Source organism: Rhinolophus ferrumequinum, chromosome 22, assembly GCF_004115265.2.
Source record: "Rhinolophus ferrumequinum isolate MPI-CBG mRhiFer1 chromosome 22, mRhiFer1_v1.p, whole genome shotgun sequence".
NCBI lineage: Eukaryota > Metazoa > Chordata > Mammalia > Chiroptera > Rhinolophidae > Rhinolophus > Rhinolophus ferrumequinum.
In genome coordinates, this window is record NC_046305.1 from 15328789 (window position 1) to 15345872 (window position 17084).

Below are 17084 nucleotides of genomic sequence, written 5' to 3' on the forward strand. Positions count from 1 at the left end.
AATTATTTCTAATTTTCTACAAAATTAATTGATGTTTAAAATGCTTTAGTTTAACGACTTCTGGGAGCATCACCTAGTGAGTTCGGGGCGTCCTAATTCTGTCACAACTGGTAGTGCACCTAAGATAACTATGTAATTAATCAGAAAAGCACATTAACTCTAGCACCGCATTCCTTAATTATCCTTGACGTACAACGTGAAAATGTGTACAGTTGGTGCTAGCAGCATATAAAGTGCTAGAGCCTCTCACAGGCTGTGTTCCCTTAGGCAAGCCCCTCTGTTTCTTTGAATCTTGGTTCCCTCATTTTTAGAACGTTCTGCATTTTGTCGACAGGGTATATGAAAGCTCATCACAAACCTCACGGTGATAACATGACTGAGGGATGAAATACTGTGTTCATTCTCCACGTTATTCTCAACCGCAGTCTGGGCCTTGGCTATGCCCTTGCTTGGTGAACCTGGCTGTGGGAGTCAGGAAACTTGGGAGCACGGCCTGGTCGTGCTGTCTGCAGTTTCCTCTCTGGCCTCAGGTTCCTCCTTAGTGGAAAGGCAATGGGGCCAGGTGACCTCCAGTGGCCTTTTCAGGACTAATGTTCCATGCGGAGCTGTACAATCTGTGGTCCTTATTTCAGAAACTTCTAAAAATACTGACATTTCTCTCCTGCTACAAAATCTGATTGCAAAGTGGAATCAGATAGAAATGACTTGTGAGGGCATGTTAAGCATCATTCTCGCTCAGGACAGTAGGACTGGATAAACTTTTGGGACTCCTGCCCTGTAAGCTTCCGACTCCCCTCCGGAGCCCATATCGCCTCTGGTTTCCGGTATCTGCTGCCATCTGCTGGTTCAATTCCTTAAGAGCAGCTAAAAGCTAGAAATGACAACCACCTTGCCTCACAGAGGGATCTAGAGTGATTCGGTCAAGTACCCAGTCACTGATAGGCGTCTGCCATGGGGGTCCTTACATCAGAGACAACGCACGTGTGGGCTGTTGTGGAGGAAAAGACTGAGGTTTATTAGTGGCAACATCTCTGCTTTGAAAGTTGGGAAGCAGAGTGTCGGCCACGGTTCTAACAGTCCCTTTGCCTTCTGTGGTTTGTTTCCTCTTCAGCTCTCGGAGTCGTCCTCCTCCTGTTCCTCTATCCATTCCATGGACACAAATTCCTCAGGGATGTCGTCCTTAATCAACCCTCTCTCCTCACCTCCATCCTGCAACAACAACCCCAAAATCCACAAGCGCTCCATCTCTGTGACGTCCATTACCTCCACCGTGCTGCCTCCCGTGTACAACCAACAAAATGAAGACACCTGCATCATCCGCATCAGCGTGGAGGACGACAACGGCAACATGTACAAGAGCATCATGGTGAGGCAGCCAGGCTGACCCCGGGGTCGCGCAGGGTCAGTGTATACGTGCGTGTGCAGGCGAATGACTAAGTCCCACGTTTCCCTGGCTGTGGACTGATAATGGGCACGTAGGTTGAAAGAGCTACATACCAACAGGGCAGAGAGGATGTAATTTGTTCTTCTTAAAATTTGCTAAAATTTACTCATCCAGGTCAGTGTCACCCTTTTCAAAACTACCAACTAGGGTGACTATCTCACTATATTCCAGGGAAGACGCCACTGTTGCACACGTTCTCAGAAGTCTTCCTGTAGAATTACACGTGTGGATTTATAAGTGGATTGCCATGCAGTCTTAGCAGTGTCCTCCAAGGTGGCCAATTGTTCTTTCAATCATTTAGAATCAAACTCAGTAAAGTGGATGATCAAGCTGGAGATACAGTTTGAGTCCACGAGGAATGATGTTTACAAACAAATGAGACTGACCTTTTTGAGCTTCTTGTAGAAACTGTGTTTTTGAGTACAGTCCCAAAACTGTTGGGAATAGTGGCAGTCTTTCTAGAATGCAGAGCTTCTCTTAGTCATCACCTTATTGTGAAAGGTCTCGTGTGTTTATTATAAGAATAAACTCTTTAGTTTATTGGATATAATCATATATTAAAAAGCAGATTCTCCTTTGCAGTAAAATCTCACAGGTCATTCTACTTCTCTCCTCATCTTCATCACTTGCCATCTTTGAGGGTACACCAAGTGCTGACAAGCTCAGCTCTGAACATGAGGTAGTCATATGGAGAAGCTATCTTCTAATGTGCTAAAGAAAAGCTTTCCTGAAGCATTCATTGAATCCACAAAATATTTCTTGAACTTGGTTGTGTACTAGTCATTGGACCAGGCTTTGGGCATAAATGAGACATTTCAGTCTATGAGGAACTTAATAATCAAAAGGAAGATCACAAAGCGTTATTCAAAATGTGCTAAATGCTCTAATAGAGGTCAGATCAGATTGTAAAGGAGCTACTAGATACTTAAAATTACAACTAAGGCTCCCATTATACCGGGGGGGCCAAAAAAAGCACAAGTGGACATTTTGGTCAGCGTTGCTCAAGCAGTAGTTCGCCGTAGTCAGAAGTGTCTGCACTCTGATGGTAACCACTTTGAGCACCGCTTATAATTGCAGAAGTCAAACATGACTTGTATTCATCTTTTGTTATCGTGTTATCGGTATGTATTGAATATTACAATTTTAAAACAGTTTTCCTTTCTTAAGATGTGTATACATTTTCTGGCACTCCCTGTATATATGTAAGTATATATGTACACACACGCGCGCGCGCGCACACACACACACAGGACAGTGCTGGTGCAGTATATCAGCATATGGCTCCGTGATTGAGGTGTTAATACTAACTGTGATCATCAGCTCGCCTCAGTAGCTTTTATGGTACAGAGTACGTAGTACAAAGCACTGAAGGAAAGCCCTTGGCCAGCACATCCTCATTTGGACGCTCCTGGGGAAGTTTAAAGTAAAGAAAATAAGGGTCGCCTGGCTTTCTCCTTAAGTAGGTTTCAAGTTGACAGCTTAACCTAACATGAACCACCTTAGCACAACGTGCGTCCCCAAGTGGTGTCCTTTCTCCTTTAGTTCATGCTCCTTGTCTGGTCCACTTTGACCCAGCTGTGGAAGTATTTCCTTTAGACTATCAAACAACGTATTTTCCTTCTTTAAAATTTCGTGTGCCTCTCTTTTACCCTTGTAAATGGATAGGCCAGATGTTTTGGTAATAGACAAAGGAGCAAGGTCTTTGTCACTTACAAGGACCCCATTGTAACGCGAGTTGTTTATTGAATCGCAAATGCCAGCTGCTGCCCCTGACCGGAGGGAGACATCTGGGTCCAGCCATCCCCAGACTTACAAGGACAGAGTTCCCTGGAGGAAATTAGACTTGTTTGTTTTTGTAGTTGTCTCTCCTCTTACCTCCTAATGAGAACAGCTTTTATTTTTAAGTAAGAATAACCTGTGTTTTCTTTTGCTTTCTTCCAATTTAAAGAAATCGTCCACAGGATGGTACACAAGTCAGCCTGCTTTTCCTGAAAGGGAAAAAGATGGCTGGGGAGACAGTCCGAATTGGTGGGGAGGAGAACCTTTACTTGTACTTTTAAAAAAAAAAAAAGTCAGATTTATTATTTTTAAACACTTAGCTGATTTTTAAACACTTAGAAGCATAATTTTCAAATAGTTATGTACACAGATCTTAAGTGTTCAGTTCTTTGGGTTTTGATAACCACCTATCTATATAAATCTATATATCTATATATCTGTATCTATTCCTATTTCTATATTTATCTGTGGAACCACCACCCCAAGTCTAGATGAAGAACATTTTTCATCCTTCCAAAAATTGCCCTGTGCCCCTGCTGATCAATCCCCTCGTACCTGGTTCAGGTTCCGGATCAGGATAAGGTGAAGGGTAGTTTTCTGACACCACAGGTTAGTGTAGCCTGGTTTTGAGAGAATAGACTCTTACAGGATGTCATCTCTTATGTCTGGTTTTTTTGGCTCAACACGAAGTTGTTGAGATTCATCCCCATTGTTCCATGAGGCAGTTCTTAGTTCCTTTTAGCTGCTGAGTATTGTTCTATTGTGAATATACTACAATTTCTCGATCCATTCCCCTGTTTCCTGTTGATGGTAATTCAGGTTGATTTTTTAGCTGTGAGGAATAAATCTGCTATGAACATTTGCATACAAGTCCTCTTGTGGACATATGTTTTCATTTCTCTTGCTAAATACCCATGAGTAGGATTACTGGGTCATAGGGTTACTTGTGGTTTTTGAAATGGTCAGTGTGGAGAACTGTGGCCATTTCCATCCCATGGGTTGTAACCAGTGCCAGGTATGGCTAATTTTGGCCCAAGACTGAAAATGCTATACATTTTCACAATACCCTCACATATCTTCTTTCCCTGGAACCTCAACAAGTGCAAGGGAGATAGGCACGGCACACCTTCTCTGATTTTAATAGAGGACGACACTGTGACACTAGATGACAGAGACAGTAGACGACCCATCATCTTTTGATTACGCAGAGTGGAGCCAGGACGAGGGCCAGGAGTTCTGGCTCTTGGTCCTGTTCTCATTCCACTGGGCCATTTCTCCCACCAAGTGTTGTACAAGAAAAAGAGGGTCAGGGTCAGGAGAACTCTTTCAGGAAACATGAAGTTAAATACTTTCCAAACCAATCCATTATCTTTACAGTTGACGAGCCAGGATAAAACCCCCGCTGTGATCCAGAGGGCAATGCTGAAGCACAATCTGGACTCGGACCCAGCTGAGGAGTACGAGCTGGTACAGGTCATCTCGGAGGACAAAGGTGGGCACGTTTTGTTCATCCTCGCGCCTTCCAGCAGGTCGCCCCAATTTTAGAAGTTAGAAAATGGATACAATGCCAGTGTTTAAATGGAACCACACGAGGTTTTCAATTGTGCAAAGGTGGGTTGTGTGGGTAACCATGCCATCACCTCACAGGCCTGTGTGTTGGGTCCAGAGGAGACTGGCCAAAATTAGAATAGTACTTTTTCTGAGAGATGAAAAGCTACTGCCACTGAGAAAATTCTTTTTCAACTACCTCTTGGAAGTTTTCCCATTCATTCAGCTGAACCCTAACTTGTGGGGCAAACCTTTCTCAACTGTTCCCCCCGCGCTCCCCCACCACCCTTGTTATTTCTGCAGTTTTGCTGAGGATTCCACCTGCCTGTTCTCTGTAAGCGTCTCTCCCTATGTCAGGAGGCGGGGTAGTTGCGAGTCTGTTGGATCTTTACAGGTGGCCTCACATCTCCTGTACCCAGTGACATGGGCCTAAGTTATGTGTGGACCTGAAATGTAGCAGTTCCTGTAATAATTTCTGGTTGTTTCAGTTCTTCGTTTCTGAGAAGCTTATAAGCGTGTCTTTCGTGATTGATCTTTAAGGGGCACAAGCTTCTGACACCAGAATCTGAAGGGTCTTTACCTCGCACTTATTGAGGCAAAGAACTGGTAATCTATAAAATGTGTCAATATGCCTAGGAGCCATTATTTAAAGAAATGCTTTTTATGAAAACTCTGGGCAAATAATCACCCTGAATATACCTATTTACTCATTTGAATTGGGGCATATTTGTTGAGAGGAGGAGACAAGCTGCTGGATAACTCCTCTATACCCTGTCACATCATAGAAAGTGACTCAATCAGGGAAAGTCTCATCTCCAAGTGCAGCAAATAATGTGGAGTGAGGCCAATCCTGTCTGCTGAGCAGCCCAACGACGACCAATGCAAGTGTCTTGTTAGTGCCGGGCTGCTCACCACAAGCTGCCCCCACAGAAAGGAAAAAAAGAATTATACAAGTTGGGGGTTGGGAAGGGAGCAGCTATTCATACTCCATTTACCAACAAATCACCCAGGCCTGTGTGTTGGGTCCAGAGGAGACTGGCCAAAATTAGAATAGTACTTTTTCTGAGAGATGAAAAGCTACTGCCACTGAGAAAATTCTTTTTCAACTACCTCTTGGAAGTTTTCCCATTCATTCAGCTGAACCCTAACTTGTGGGGCAAACCTTTCTCAGTTATAGCTTTTAATGTAGTTACAGTTAAAATCCTAAGCCTAAAATGTGGTCTCTTGAGTTTTACCATGTTGCCGACAACACATCAAGGTGAAGCCGGTGGGGCTGAAGACCCAGGAATCCCGAGGGGCAGCCTGGGCCCAGCTTGGTTCACCCCTCGGTGGTCTTGGGTGGGTTTCTTGACCTCCCCGGGCCTTGGTCCTTAGGTAGCTAAATGGAGACACTGCCCTACTGGTTCCTCATACCAGGGACAAAGGGCTGTCGTCCTGCCTCTGTCAGTACTGCTCTGACTTACGCACGCTGGCTGCCTTCTCTTTCCTTATCGTTTTTAGAACTTGTGATCCCAGACTCGGCAAATGTCTTTTATGCCATGAACAGCCAAGTGAACTTTGACTTCATTTTACGCAAAAAGAACTCCATGGAAGAACAAGTGAAACTGCGTAGCCGGACCAGCTTGACCTTGCCCAGGACAGCTAAACGGGGCTGCTGGAGCAACAGACACAGCAAAATCACCCTCTGAAGGGAGGGACCAATGGCCCGTGGCTTGCCAAAGGCACCGTGGGGCTGAGGACAGGCCATGGTGATAGCAGCTACCATCCAGTGTTAGAGGATCATTGGTGAAGCCAGCAGGTGCTTGCTGAGTACCTCTGGTGTGGGAGGTACTGTGAGGTGCATTGTGGGGGAATGGGAGAGGAATTTGGCACGAAAAGGATGAACGATTCATTGACTCTCTTTGACCTATTTTGACGGAAATGCAAAATTATCCACATTTATAAATATATATATTACACATATTTGGTATGTATGTGTGTGTATATATATACATATATATATATATATAAGAATATGAGGGACTTATAGGATATTCTGGACTATGGAAAAACAAATTTGCACAATGGCCCGGGAAGTTGAGGTCACTTTCTACAGGGAAATAGAAGGAACTGAGAACCTAGTCTCATACCTTCCAAGCAAATGGAGTAGTCCTAGGAATACGGTGTGTCCTTTCTTCCAGTATTAGGAGAAGTCCAAACTATTCTCGTAAAGGGAGAGGATGACTTTCTCAACGAAATGCCACCGGAAGAAAACAACTGCAGAGGCTGGAACTGCCACAGGCTGAATGAAAGGCCACTTTGGAAAGGGTTTGGATGAGCCAGTGGCTTTGGACCTCTGCCTTCATCCAGCGCTTTCTGCTACCCCAGGAGGGTGGGGGATGGGGCTTGGAGGCCCAGCCCTCCCCCTGACATTTCCGGAGTCAACACAAGCCTATTTTGATTTCTGGCAGCAGCACTGTGTATCTAAGAGCATATCACAGTCATGATGGCACAGTAGCCACGCTCTTTGGTAACTTTTCAGCCAGAAAAGAAATCGCCAAAGGATGGTGACTCATGGGGGCTCTGTCTCCAAGGGCCCCCGTCATGGCCTTCCCTGATTGCCTTTGCATGTAAAACGCTCTGTCTGGAGCCTTTTGCCATCTGGATTGGAGTACCTCTATGTTATGTGCAATTTGTTCCTCAGGTGTAGAAATTTCTACTGCGATCTACTCTTCTGTGATCATTTTGAGCCTGTGAAAGGTTTCAACGCAGCGGTTTCTGTCAATAGCCCCTCGGAAGGTGTTCCCTGCTGACAGCAGCGCCCCGTTGTACTTCGTAATTTTTATAGCATTACTGTGCCTCGTCATGGGGAGAGGAGTGGGGCTGCGTGTATGACCTAATCGTTTCTGAAGAGGGACCTTCTTCCAGATGGAGTCAGTAACAGTTTGTTCCCCCCCCACCCCCCGCAGGTCCCCACACTTGCTATCACAGTGTCACTGTTAAGTGGCATTTTTGTCTCTAGTAACACCCTCTCCCTTCCAAATCTGAGCTGTACTGGGGTTTGAACTAAAAAGCCATATGTGGGATGTTGACATGTGTAAAAAGCACTTTTCAAAATGTCACCCTTTTTAAGAAAAAAATTCTCAAAATACCCATTTTTATTCCCAAAATAAAGAGAATGAAGCCAGATACGAAGTGTAGATGATAACATGGAGCTTTTCTTTTTCCCTGTCATCCTGTAAGACGGCTCCCAAAGGTTACATGAGATGTATAGTGTGTAAATAGTCATGCGATGTCATAAGAAACACCAGAGACAGTTTAGGGATTTGTCGCAGTGACCAAAGACTGAGCCAGGAAGGCCTCGCGTTTCCTGTCGGCCTTTCTAGATCAGTCCGTGCATCGTAAAGACCAACTGCGTTCCAGCTAGTCGAAAAGCACTTTCTTCTGTTTGCGAGGCTCGTCTCAGTTGTGCTTCTGTGCTTGGAAGACACATGGCCGGGGTGCTAGGAAATCAAGGAAAAGGAAATAAATGTGCCCTCAGCCTGAATTTCTTGGTTTGAAGGTCAAAAAGGAAGTAGAGAACTCTTGGCCTGGTCTAGAGTGTAGCTACCAAGATATACACGTGCCCGTGTGCTTGCCCTGGGTATTTATACTGTATATGTAGAGTCTAGATTTATATACTGCAATGTAAAAATATATATATATTTTCCTTTTTTAAAGACAATGGAAATTCCAAGTAGATAAAACATAGCCTCATTTATTTAATGCCACTTTAAATGTCTTAAATGTGTTTCCTGGTAGACTGCCAGGCAATGCTTTTAGCTGCTCGCATACTTGTCTTTCTGCATCTCCATCATGTGTTGACCTTTTGGTTAAACTAATAAACTGGTTTGGGACTTGGTTGGCATGTGCTGCCAGACCCAGAGGGATTGGATCTGGAGTATTAATCAGATGGGTTCTGGGTTCCAGATGCATCAGTAAGCGTTTTGGAAGCCCACTCTGGTGCGGTTGGAGGGAGCAGAGGGAAAACCAGTGGCAGAGTTAGGACGGGGTCCTCACTGGCCACTGTGACAAATCTGGCAAACCGGGTTTTGGGGAAAGAATGGCATCTTTAGGAAACTGCGATCAGATAGGATGCGTTGCTGCTAGCTTGCTATTCTTAGGAGTCATGCCAGGGGGGGCACTTTTTATAAATACCTTTATATATACCTTGAACTTAAAGTTAGGGTTTATATATACCTTGAACTTAAAGTTAGGGTTCAAGGTAGTACTCTGCCGACTTCCTGACAGCCTTTCCCCCACTTCGCACTTGCTACCACCTGCATAGTTCTTGAAACCATCTACGGCGCTCGGGAAGCCAGCGAGGCCCCCATGGAAGGGGGAAAGAAGCGGTCTTCCCAAAGGGCAATCAGACCGAGGCCCGCTTCACCCAACAGATGCACATATATTGTGTTTTCATCATCTCGTTTCCCAAAAGTTCCCGGAATTATCTTCCAGTGGATCTCTAAATGGATGCAGATTGTCAAGTTTTCTGGGCCCTTGTGGGATTTTGGAGAGAGCCAAGGTGTTTTAATAATTGACAATGTGGGGTGGGGCAGGGGGAAAAAAAAGGATTTTTATTTCTGGCCCTAGATGATTATTTTTTTCAAGATCATTCTAGAAAACGGGTTCCCTTGTTTTGCCTCGGTCTGGAAACTGGGCTTGGTGACTTTTTACCTAAAGGCATAATGTCTTAAAAATCCATTCTTTGGAGACTTTTCAAATGTGCCATGCAGCCTCAGACCACTAGGAGGCCTGCAGCTCTGTGCCCTGATTTTAGTGGTATTGGGAAGGTTTCCTGCCGCCAGTTTCTACAGATACTGCTGCCGTGACACTGGTTATAACCTGTAGCAGCTATGAGACGTTGTTTCCATTGTGTTTTGCATTACTATTTTCCCTAGAGTTCATCTTAAAATGAAATACTTCTGGAAGGAATGTATTAGGCTAGGCTTAAGTGATAAACCATGCAATCTCAGTCACTTAAGACAGTTTTGTTTTTCATCATGTCATCGTGTAACGCAAATCAGGCAGCTCTCCTTAGTGACTTTCCTCTAACAGTGTCTCCAGGACCCAGGCAGCTTCCATCTTGTAACTCTGCCATGGCAGGTTTTGCCTTCAAGTCCCAGGGATGGCAGAGAGAACTCACAACTGTTCCTAACTGCCTCAGACCAAAGTGACACTGCCACTTCTGTTCCCAGTCCTTTGGTCCATGCAGGGGAGGTGGGAAAACACCCAAAGCCATCTCTGCCACAAAGGAGTTATGTCTTCTGACCAGGTGCGTGTGCTTGCTTATTTTTCCAACGTCATCCAAAAAGCTGTCTGGAAGAGATGGCAGGCAGGACTTGAGATGGGCTGCAGAGAGCGAAGGAAGGGTTGAAGAAAGAGGTGCTCAAAGGAGGAGAAAATGCCAGAAAGAGGAATTAAATTTTGTCGACCATTAGCCTTATAGAATTTGTGTTTCGTTTTTAGCATGCAGTCACCACTAATTGACGTGTTTCTGATGTGGTCCCTACTTTGATTACATTAGGAATTACTTGACAGAAGTACTTGTTCAAAACAAACCGAGGAAATTTAAAGTGTTTACACATAACCCAAGAGATCTAATAGAAGCCAGGCAAATTTAATTATTTTAGACTCGGAATTTGAAAACCACTATTTGGCATGGTTTCTCAACATCTCTACCCAAAAAAACTCTGTGGAAGCAATTGACTTACTTAACAATTTGAGGAGCCCCGTGTGTGAACATTTCCTTACGAGTGGGCAGGCACCTTACAAGTCATGAAGTCCCCGCCTCGTATTACAGAGGTGGGGGCGTAGGCCCAGGGCAGTTAAAAGTCAGTTGCTCAAGGGCAGGGGCAGAGGTCCAGATTATCGAGCCCCACTCTGTGTGTGTCACACAGGGTTGGGCACTGAATCCAGGAGACTTTCTGCCACAGCCTCGCGGAGCTGGAAAGAAGCCTGGGGTCTTTCGGCTCCATCCCCAGCCTTGCAACCGTGGGAATCCACACCACCCATCTTGGTGAGATGGGCGTCTACTTGGTTCTTTAGTCTCCAGGGACCATTCTGCTACTGGTCGGAGCACTGCTCCTCTTATCCTGTGCATTCATCCAGCTCACAGACAGGAAACGGGGCCACATAAATCAGGACTGCTTTGTGAGTTAGCTTCCTAGCTAGGATTTGAATCCATTTCTGATCCCTGAACCTGGCCGGCCCACAAGGGTAGGGTGGGTGCAGGGCAAGGGCCTCCTGTGAAAAGCACCAACTGAATGAGGAGTTCAAGGAGGCGTCACTGGGGCTTGGGTGCCGTCTGCGGGAGCTAGGACCTCCCGGTTCAGCTTCTCTGTATGGCCAGCTGTCAGTGTCCAAGTACTTTATCACAGCCTCCTCTGAAGAAATCACTTTATCCCCATCATTGTTTCATCCCCAAGCAACATTTTGTGCTACAGTTCCAATTTCTTACATAAGACACACCAGTAAATCAAGTTAAAGAAAAAAGATAGTGAATGATTTAAACTTTCTGGATTGCTCCAGGCATTAAAAAAAAAAAAAAAAAATCAAGGCACCGCTTTCAAAATGGGAGACACATTCTAAAATGAGACTGTTAGCTTTCTGCAGACATCCAGTTCTGATCCTCATTTATACAATATCTGACATCCAAACCTCCAGCAAAATGTCATCAAGAATCAGTCTGATCAGCTGAATAGTCAATATATGAGATTTCTTAGGTGGGAAGTAAGCATAGGGGTTGGAGCTGCAAGCTCATTTATAAATCAGGGTGTGTGTGTGTGTGTGTGTGTGTGTGAGAGAGAGAGAGAGAGAGAGAGAGAGAGGTAGAGAGAGAGAGAGAGAGAGATACATGACATGCAGATGAGAAAATGAGAAACAAGACAGACTATCCACCAGCAGCTTTGCATGGATGGTTTGGTATGGAAGGGACCTGACTCCCAGGCTGCTTCCACCTTAGCTGAGTCCTTTCTTTGTGGCCTCACCTGAAAGCAGGGGCAGCATACATGAAGGAAGCACTTGACACATCCCCGAACAGTCACGGTCTTTATTCCTGGGAGGCTTCTGGCCTAAGGGGAGGCCTGTCTTCCCAGAAGCCTCCAACCTCGTTCCCCATTGAGCAGCCACCCACTGCAGCTGGGACAGTCTCAGAGGTGTGGCTTCAGATGTGTGGACAGCACCCTGGGAAAATCTAGCCTGCTGCTGCTTTGGGGAAAGACTGACTCGCGAAGTTGAAGGGCGGCCAGGGCTGCTGCAGCTTGTTCCACAGCCACTGGCCAAAGAGGCTCCGGAGTGGGGACTGTGGCCCTGAACACACGCCTCCCAGCTGGGCAGCAAACTCGGTGTGGACGCACATGGCCGGGCTTTGATGGGAGCAGCCAGCTGACGTGACGCAGCCCTTATGGGCTGGAGTGTCCCTCAGAGCCAGAGCTTGTCACCACAGAGCCAGCGGTGACTCCCGTGAGGGTCCCACCTTCTTGGATTCCCTCTGAAGTCAGGGAGGGACAGCCTCTCACCAGAAGGCACCGTCCCCACCCCCACGTCCTCCCCACTGTGTCCTTCCCAGCAGGAAGGGGCTCTCTGCTCCGACAGCCCTGCTCAGGGACGAGTGAGTGAGTCACCTGCACGACCGTGACCTGCTGCTGTCCACAGGCACTAGGGACTCTAGAAATCCCACCCGTTCCTTTGCAGACTGTCTAGCTAAACCACCCCACACTCCCTCCCACTGTTGCAGGTTTGCAAGGATGAAATAGCCACTTAAAGGACCAAGTGTCGCCACTGCCATTCGAAGCCTGCCTTCCACTGCGTTTTCCCTCTGGTCCCTCCCTTCGTTTCTGGCCTGTGCACCAGCCTCACTTTCTCCGCTGACGGGCCTGCATTTGTCTCTTACCCCCTGTCCTTGCACTTATCTCCTGGGCTCTGTGTACTGTGCCCTGGAAGCCACCTCTTTTCACTCCCCTCAGTGTCCTGAAGGCCTGTGTCACTCATCTGTCCCCGGACACTCCGCTCTGCGCCAGGTTCCTCTCTGTGCCATCTGAACAGTCACATCCCCAGCAAGTCGCCACAGTTTGTGCTGGCAGTTTTCAGAGCAGTTACAAGCCTTCAGACCACACCACCACCATCTCAACTCCTCTCGGGAGCTCTTGTGCAAACTGCCACGTTGTCTTTCGTGACACTTCATCACGGCGTATTTTCTAAGCTTCTCTGACGAACGGAGAGAGGGCCGTCCCCTACACTCGGAAGGTCAAGTTCCCTCATGAGCAAGAGCTCAGACATCTGTCCAGCCTCCCCTAGAACAGGAAACACCCAGAGGAGCCGCCTCGGGAGTTGTGTTGGGGCTGAGAAGCTGGCGCTCTGCAGGCCCCGGAATTGCTCAGACACGGACATTGTATTAAGACGCCCGTTCTAGAAGCAGCCAAGCTGAAGAAACTATAGGGAGGGGCATCAAAATAAACTTAGTAAATTAAAAATAAAGAGAACCCAGTGCCCAGAGGTGAGTCTTCATTCTTTCCACCCCTTTTAAGGGCAGCTGGGAGCATGGCTTTGGGCTGGGAGCAGCCCAACTCGTGTCACAGGAGCCACCAGAGCAAAGAGCATCTCAGTATTAATGCATCTCGGTGGAAAAAAATCACAGGTCACCTCAGGTAAATTCACAGAGCAGAAGGCAGCATTCTCCTGCCCAGCAACAAATTTTCATGGCGCCATTCCACCACTTGCTTTGGAATCCCATTCAGTATTTTAATGATCCTGTCAATAAATTGTCCCCAAAAGCTCCCCTAAACTCTTCATGCTGTAATTCAAGCCATATCCTCTTGTTCTGTGCATTTTCTATGTCATCTGTTGTAACACAATGTGCTAAAACCCACCATCGTTATTTCTCTTTTCCAAGCAGGCAAAAAGGGGCTTACTGGCCCCATTGGCCAAACTCTTTGTCCACGTCTCATCTGCCCTGCATTGACTTAGGGCTGTCACCAGCCCACTCACAGGCAGGTCACCTCGCGTGCCCCTGCTTTCTCCTCTTGGCCCCCACTCCCTCTGCCACATTTAATTAGAACGACCTGGAGGAGGAAGGCACTCTCTGAAATAATAAACACCACAAAACAGAAAACATCGGTGTAATGATTATTTCCGAGGTGCCCGCTCTTACTTTTCTGTATCCCCCATGTCACACTATTTTCTAATCAGATGAGCAGCTTTATTTTAATTCTTCACTTGGTCATTCATTAACTCCTTGATGAATTCATTCCTTGTCAGTCATGAAGATCCTTCTGGATCCTTTCTCACCCCTCACCCACCTGTTTACTTGGAGAAAAAGTCTCCAAAGCACATTGTAGATGCCTCACTTTTATTTGACTGTTAACTAGTGACAGGGATTTGTTCCAACAAGAAAAGATTCCCAAGTGTGTAGCTCCATGAGAATTTCTCTTGTTTTAGACACCAGCATTTTACTGGAAACCTCTGCATGGTCTGTCGGGAGAGTAACCAAACCTGGGACTCCCCCAGAAACAACGGCCTCTGCGTTCATGATGAGACAGCCCAGAGAGGGAGGCCAGGCAACCTACCTGCCATCGTCATCTGGTCTCAGCCTTGTTTCTTGTCGTCAGTCCCAGCACGTAACTGGCTCTTCAGGCCTCCCCAGTTTCTCATCCCTGCCACAGGCCCTCTCACAGCCCCACACCTTCCAATGCCTAGAAAGTTTTCCCCACACTCCATGCCAACCCCTCTCCCTCATCTCAACTCCCATTCATGCCCCCCAAACCAACACAACTGTCACCTTCCAAGCAAACCTGCCTCAACAGTCCTCCTCAGTGAACCAGGTCATCTGGGGTCCTGTGGCCCACTTTGTCCCAACCTCTGAAATAACGCCACCCTGCTTGCATGGCTGCTCCATTGGATTATGGAGCCCACAGCTGTAGGGTGCCTCGGAGTATCTGGTCCTCGGAGTATCTCAGTGTCCAGTAGGGCCTGAAACAGGGCAGTGCTCAGATCTGGTTTTTGAGAGTTTGAGGGAAGCTTGATCGGAAATTCAAGAGGCCACTAAGGCCAACACAGTACTTTTGATGAATGGATAGACTGACTGACAGCACAAAAATGCAAGCTGGACCTTCCCCCACCACCCTCTCAGCTGGGGACTCCTGTAGCCTAGAATCCTTTTCAGATGACTCACCTCTACCCCTCAGTCACCGACAGGAAGGTAGGTGACCTCCCTCTCGTTTGCCATGAGGATCACACAGCAGTGATGGTTATCTCTGGCCTCTGACATCTTTGTTCCAGAGCAGACCTGGAAACCCCAACAACACTGGCCAATGAAGCAGTATTGGAGGGAACCAATAAACAATCGCAACATGGAGCCGATTTTTTTTTTTTTTAATTTTTCACAAAGAGCTCTAGAAGGCAAGTAGTTTATCACTTCTTCTCCTGAAATGACACAGCATGACACACAGGGTAGGGTGCTGGGGTACCAGTCCTTTCTTGTTTTCCAGAGTTCTTGCAGTGGGACCCAGGGAATCCAAAGCCAGGTCCGTGCAGCATGCCCTGCAAACTGGAGCTGCTCGGTCCCCTCCGCAGCACCAGCACTGCTAAAGTGAGGGTCGTGTGTCCAGAAGATTCCACCTTGGATCCCAAGATCCAGACAGGGATCCAGACGGAGCTGAACTTCCGGAGGCAGAGAGCAGGTGGCACAGCCAGAGGCAACGCCTTTGACGCTGCAAAGGTCAGATGTCTTGACTTAAGACTACAGGGGAGGCAGAAAGAGTAATGAGGTCCAGGAACTCCCAGATTGCTGAAGAGACAACTTTCTAAAGAGATGCTGGGTCTGCAGTTCACAAGGTTCACAACAAAAACACTGCTTGGGATTCCAGACCTGAGCAGGAAGAAGCAATGGCTGGGCTATCAGAGCCAGAACTTTCTTCACAGTAGAACAGTCCTAATCGAAAATTCTAGAATTTAAGACCAATGTCTTTTAAGAATGGGAATTCATAAACCCATCAAACCAGCTGATGGAGAAAAAGGAAAAGAAAAATATTCTCTATGACACAAAACCACACAAAAAACAATTCACTCCTCCTCCTCTCCCAATACTCCAGCCACCTCCCACCCCATTTAAAAAATATATATATCATGAAAAGTCACACACACTTGCACACACTAAAATACACACACAATATACCCAAGGAAACCTTAGGGATCACCTCAGGGTTTTTCACAAGCTCTCCAGGTGCTCTTTCTGTTTTTCTAGAAAAAAAAGTCAAGCTCTGACAGTTATGTCTAAGCAGTAAAAATTGGAGTCAGCTGATATCCCTCTCCTCCGTCTCCTGGCTTACTCATCAACGTAGGAGAGTATCAGCAGTAAGTCAAGAAGGAAGAATGAGACGGGTGTTCTGTGGAAGGCAAGCTGCCTAGTCCTGCAGCCCGGGCCCTCACTGGGGAGCACTAAGCTGGCACACGCAGCCACCCCGCCCCCTAGGGCTCTGCTCCAAAGCGGGAAGCTCCAACGTGGAGGACACCGAGGGCGGAGTGTATAGACAGGAAGCTCGGGGAGCCATTTCTGCAGCGACATTTTTACTGCATGTGAGCATGAGAATATAAACCTGAAGCAAGCTGTCATAAGATGTCCAGGGACCACAGGTTGTGGAGTTGGAAGAGATGTAATCCAATGCTGCCTTTTACAGTAAATCACTCTATGAAGAAATCAGAGATGTGGTCTGCCCTGGATTCTGGCTCCTAAAGCTTCCTTGGTTGATGGCCTAAATCAGGCGATCAGTCCACTGTTTCTGACCAAGGTCTCTTATCTCAAATGGAGAATCATTTGTTTCCAGATGCTTAGACTCTCCCACTCAAGAGTCCGCCCGGGAAATGCGGGAGAACCAGATCCACGAACCAATGTGTCTACACTGACCGCTCCCCAGGGGCGCCATGAAAGCTTGAGACATTTGTTTCTCTGCCTTCTACAGATAATTAATTCCCCCACATTTTATAAAATAAATAATTTAAACTAGAATGAAAAACCCAGGCAAGGACAGCTGCCGGCCTGACAAATGTGCTCTGCCTTTTAGCAGTGACTCACAAAACTCACACCTGCAATTCATTCCCCTGCTCAGGGGTGGAAGGGAAAGTCTGACACGCAGAAGCCCTAGGACAGAAATGAGACACCAGCCCTAACCCCTTATATATTAAATTTATCTTCATAAATAGAGCATCCTAACTCAAGTGACCACAGTCAAAAAGGCCGTTTGAGTTCTTTGTTCCTCAAATTTCTACACAGATCCCCAAATAGCTACTAAATCCTACC

At 46.7% G+C, this 17084-nt stretch overlaps 1 protein-coding gene across 4 annotated transcripts in view; it reads left to right on the forward strand.

Annotated features, from left to right (window-relative positions):
• RGL1 (ral guanine nucleotide dissociation stimulator like 1) overlaps positions 1–8677 on the forward strand; it is a 215138-nt gene extending 206461 nt beyond the window's left edge. For 3 of the 4 annotated variants that reach the window (XM_033092531.1, XM_033092530.1, XM_033092532.1), the window contains 3 exons: positions 1112–1366; positions 4601–4715; positions 6272–6733. In XM_033092531.1, the coding sequence (XP_032948422.1) occupies positions 1112–1366; positions 4601–4715; positions 6272–6459 (558 nt within the window). In that variant the 3' untranslated portion in view covers positions 6460–6733. Of the gene's footprint in view, positions 1–1111; positions 1367–4600; positions 4716–6271 lie in introns of all 4 variants that reach the window. The other variant, XM_033092529.1, reaches the window with a different exon arrangement.
• The last annotated feature ends 8407 nt before the right edge of the window (positions 8678–17084 follow it).